Source organism: Athene cunicularia (genome assembly GCF_003259725.1).
Source record: "Athene cunicularia isolate RWA chromosome 5 unlocalized genomic scaffold, athCun1 chr5_part1, whole genome shotgun sequence".
NCBI classification, from domain to species: domain Eukaryota; kingdom Metazoa; phylum Chordata; class Aves; order Strigiformes; family Strigidae; genus Athene; species Athene cunicularia.
In genome coordinates this window covers 4,500,050-4,504,622 of record NW_020799101.1, presented here as the reverse complement: position 1 = coordinate 4,504,622, position 4,573 = coordinate 4,500,050, and the positions used below count along the sequence as shown (strand labels likewise).

The window sequence follows — 4,573 nt, the reverse complement described above, 5'->3', positions numbered from 1 at the left end:
TTGCAGACGAGACCAGAAGAATGACTCACAGAGAAGAAGGGAACATACTTTACTTTTTTTTTTTTACCATTCTGACTCATGAGGTGAACTTGCCAATAAACCTCCCCACCCTTAAACCCAGTCTTGACTCACACAGAAGTGATGAGGGGAAAGAAGCAGGAGGCTCATGACCCCTTCCCCAGAGCACGTAACGCTTATATAAATCGGATCTCCCTTGCAGATAGAACAGGCCTTTAAAATGAAGGAGAGGGGTAAATTTTCTTGCTGGGGTCCGGGAGAGAGATTTTGCTGCTTCCAGTTCCAAACCCCCTCTGAAACACCTCATTCTAGCTGGGATCAGAGACTTGAGTTTTCCAGCCATTCCTGGTGTACAGAATCTGAGGTGACACTTCTGTGAATTACACACGACCCAGGTGAAGCCTGATCGCCCCCCTCTTCCTCCCCTGGGGGCAACTTCAGTCCTTCCCTGCATTGTTTTGAGTCGTTTTGTGGAAAAGGAATTATTATTCTACCTAGCAGAGCAACTGCTGCTGCTGCTTCTTGGAGAAGGTGGGGTTGGAGATTGCTGCCCCTGTTCACAGGACCAGGGCAGGATCCTGCAACTGCTTTGCCAGTTGGGCAACGGAGCTGGGGCAGGGTCTGGAGCACAGGTCTGCTGGGGAGCGGCTGGGGGAACTGGGGGGGTTCAGTCTGGAGAAGAGGAGGCTGAGGGGAGACCTCCTGGCCCTCTGCAACTCCCTGCCAGGAGGGGGCAGAGAGGGGGGATGAGTCTCTGGAGCCAAGGAGCCAGCGGCAGGCCCCGAGGGAATGGCCTCAAGCTGCCCAGGGCAGGGTCAGGCTGGCTCTGAGGAAGGATTTCTGTGCAGAAGGGGCTGTTGGGCGTTGGAATGGGCTGCCCAGGGCAGGGGGGGAGTCCCCGGGATCCCTGGAGTGGTTGAAGAGTCGGGCTGAGCCAGCGCTGAGGGATCTGGGGGAGTTGGGGACTGTCAGTGCTGGGTTCATGGTTGGACTGGAGGAGCTTCAAGGGCTTTTCCAACCCAGATGATTCTGGGATGCTGTGAAGCCTTCCTCTGCATACAGCTCAACCAGCTCCTCATCTTTTGTCAAAAAGATTCTCTGTCTGCAGCAAGAATTCAGATGCATGCACATCTGAACTCGGCTCAAAGGATATCATGTCTTCTGAGATATTACCGAAACCAAGTTTTACTTGTGAAAGCATGTTTTATTACCTCGAAGTACTCATGTAAGAAGGCACTTTTTTTTTACAGCCATATCCCGAGCATTAAGTTTGTATTAAAAAGACACCACTGTCATTATATCATGGTGGGTGTGACGCTGGTGAGGGTGATGTCCCCAGCAATGCAGAGTTTGGTGATCTCGTTCAGCCTCTTCTCACGGAAGCTGTACTGCAGCAAGTGAGCGTCGTCCACTGCCACCTTGAAATGATCCACCTCGCAAAGGATCTGGAGCTGAAATAAAAACCCCAAATCAGTCAAAAAGATAACCATCGGATTTGTTCAAGGAAGTTTTAAGCCACAGCCACGAGCAGGCTGGCACCGGCTGGAGGCTGCTGCCAGCACGGTCCAGCCCAGTGGCATGTGGACAAGCTGGTGCAGCAACTCTGGGCTGCAAAACACCGGTGACCTTTGCCTCCCCCAAAGCCCTGCCATGCTCTTCCTCCTTCATTTTTTTAGCCCAGTTTCTGTCTTCTAGTGACTATGATGGTGTTTGCAGGAAAAAAAGCTGGTGCAGAGAGCACGGGGAAAATGCTCCCTAGAAACCTGCCCGATGCCTGCTGCAGAAGGACAGTGTAAGTCAGGAGGATTTAATAATAAATGGGAATAACAGAAGTTGGGGAGAACTTACACCCTGGGCACGCAGGAGGGGTAAGAAGTGCAGGGAAGGCCCTTGTGGAGTCGAGGCCTGTGCTAAAGCAGCGAGGTCCTTACGCTGAGCCCTGACTCAACCCTCCCGGCGCGTGGTGCTGGTGCTTCTGACACAGAGACTTGAGTTTTAGGGGGAGGTTTGTTACCTTGAAGGGTTTTCCAGCTTCAAATGGAAACCTAGGAGCTGTCCTGTCCTCCTTTCCCCAGTTATTCTGCAACATTGAATTGCAGACGATGACTTTCCTGTTGTCTTCCTTAAAGCGGGGATTAAAGTGGAAGGCGATGTCGTTCCCTTTCTTGAAATCCAGTGAAAACCTGCAAAAATTATTACAGACTGGCTGATTTTTCTACAGAATTTCATATAATATTTGATTTTACACCAGGCAGGTGTTATTCAGGAAGAAAAAAACCCATCCCTGCACCCCACGGAACCCCCTGCCCATGGGGCTGGACACCCCTGGTACCTGTTGGGGTTGGGGTTGACGGTCCCCGTGATGGTTATGAGCATCCGAGGGACGAGTCCTGTCTGCAGGGGCAGCTCGAAGGGCACTTTCTGGGAGACAACGGGGATTTGGTGTTAAAAAAACACGGCCAAAGCCAAGCGCTCAGGCACGGGCTGGCTCTCGATGCGACAAACGCATCAGGGCAGCCCCGTGACACTGTGACAACCCTTGTCACCCCCCCCCCCCGGGGACAGCCAGCCCCACGTCCCTCCCACAGCCAAGCAGCATCAGGCACTGAAGACACCAAAACCCTTATAAGAAGAGCTGTTACCAGCGGAGGAGCTGGTCCCCCCTGCGGAGGAGAGGGCCCAAATCCAGGGCCACTGGGTGGTTGTCCTGGTGCAGAATAGGGCCCTGGTCCTGCTGGTGCTCCAGGGAATGCTCCAGGTGCTCCGGGATACGCTCCCTGTCCTGCTGGTGCTCCTGGATACGCTCCTGGTGCTCCTGGATACGCTCCCGGTGCTCCGGGATACACTCCGGGTGCCCCAGGATATGCTGCCGGTGCTCCAGGATAGGTCCCCGGTGCTGCCGGTGAGCCAGGATAGGTCCCGGGAGGGCCGGGGTACACCGGGAACCCCCCAGGACCTGGCTGGTTCCCCCAGGAGGGCCAGCCTTGCGGGGGGGGGGCAGAGGGGTTCGGGTTGTTACCAGTGGACAAGGCATCGGATAACTGGGGAGAGAAAGGAGAGGAGGAGGGTTAGGTGGGGGACAGTAATGCTGGGGGAAGGTTGAGGCCTCCAACACCCAACTTCTGTAGCCTACAGCGTGTGCTGAGGGCAGGAGCTCAACTGCTCCCCAGCAGCAGCAGGGGGCGGGGGGGGCGTGTCTGGGCTGAGGTTTCCAGAAAACCAGTAAATCCCAATGTGACTGGAGAGGATCTGGGGAGTTAGGCAGGTAATGAAGCTGCACTCCCACCCCTTCCGAGGGTCCCCGCTTCAGGGCAATTAAATAATCACAGTACACACTTTTATTTTTTTTAAAAAAAATCCATACTTACAGAGAAACCGTCTGACATCTTTCCTAAAACAAAAAGACAGAGTACGCTTAAGTCATTTTTAACATACACCAGCTGAAATAGAGAGATTTTTGAGAAGAGCTACAGTTCACAGCATCAACAAGCTGGAAATTAGTAAGTCCCATCACGTACCTGCTAGGCAGAGCCGACAACTCTGGTACCACAGAACAAAACCTTGTCTGATACCTGTGGGAGAAATTGAGGGTCAGGAGCAGCCTGAACGGCTCCGGGGGCGAATCCAGCCCAAACACCCTCCGGATGAAATCGGCTGCTGCGGGGTTGGTGTCAAGGCAGCGCCATCGCTGACCTCACAGCGCTGCGGAGAGGGGACACAGACTGAAAGGACCTGCTGCTGCTCTGCTCCGGGAGCTCTCAGCTCCCTCCGGCCTCTCGATGGGTTTTCACCCACCCAGTTTTTTTGCTCTTTGCTCGCAGGGAAGCACCAAGCAGCATCGCAAACCACGCGAGCACCCTGCTCCCCCCAGAACCACGGGGCACTGCGGAGCTCGGCATTTGATCCACCCTAAAAAAAGTCCGTGCCAAGTGTCTGCTGTGATCAGAAGTCAGGATGTTTTATTCCAGCCTCCAAACTCTTTTTAGAAAAGAAAAAAAAAAAAACAAAACAAACAACCACCAAAACAAACCAAACCGGCAGTGCTCACTGTTTGCCTCCAGTAAACCCCCCCTGTGCAGCACCGGGGGGGGGACACGGCCACCTCCCTGCCCTGGCTATGGGGTGTTCGCAGTCTGTGTGTGACTCCCGGTGACACCCACACGCCTGCAGGCTCGGTGACAACGCTCTGTCCCCCGTGAAGGCGTGAGAAGGAGCAGAGCTGCTCGCTGGGATGAGTAACGCGGCCTCGACGCCCACCCGTGTCACGGGAGCAGTTTTGTCCTGCACCCTGGCTGTGGCCGGCGTTACTCACTTCCCCGTCTCCCTGAGGCATCCTCCAGGAGAAGATTTCAATTTAAAAAAAAAAAAAAAATTCCTTGCAGGAGGGGTGGGCCACAACAACAAACACAAACTACAAATCCAGCACAAGACACTGGGGGACATGCAGCCACCCCACGACCTGCGGGACAGATGCCTGCTGCAGGCCTTGGAAGGCGAGAGGAGCGCAGGCACCCATGGGTGGAGGTCCCCTTTCTCCCCCCACGCATCCCCCCCT

General features: G+C 54.5%; 1 protein-coding gene across 2 annotated transcripts; it reads right to left on the bottom strand.

Moving 5' to 3' along the window:
* Positions 1-1,199: 1,199 nt before the first annotated feature.
* On the bottom strand, positions 1,200-3,934 carry LGALS3 (galectin 3). 2 transcript variants are annotated; one of them, XM_026850108.1, is made up of 7 exons: positions 3,712-3,934; positions 3,537-3,590; positions 3,387-3,409; positions 2,661-3,059; positions 2,351-2,439; positions 2,033-2,201; positions 1,200-1,469 (listed from the first exon to the last, which is right to left on the bottom strand). In XM_026850108.1, the coding sequence occupies exons 3-7, from the start codon at positions 3,402-3,404 to the stop codon at positions 1,314-1,316; spliced, it is 831 nt and encodes a 276-aa protein (XP_026705909.1). In that variant the 5' UTR covers positions 3,405-3,409; positions 3,537-3,590; positions 3,712-3,934; the 3' UTR covers positions 1,200-1,313. The 2 variants fall into 2 exon arrangements, with proteins under 2 accessions (XP_026705909.1, XP_026705908.1); XM_026850107.1 differs by having other exon boundaries at positions 3,537-3,934.
* Between the last annotated feature and the right edge of the window lie 639 nt (positions 3,935-4,573).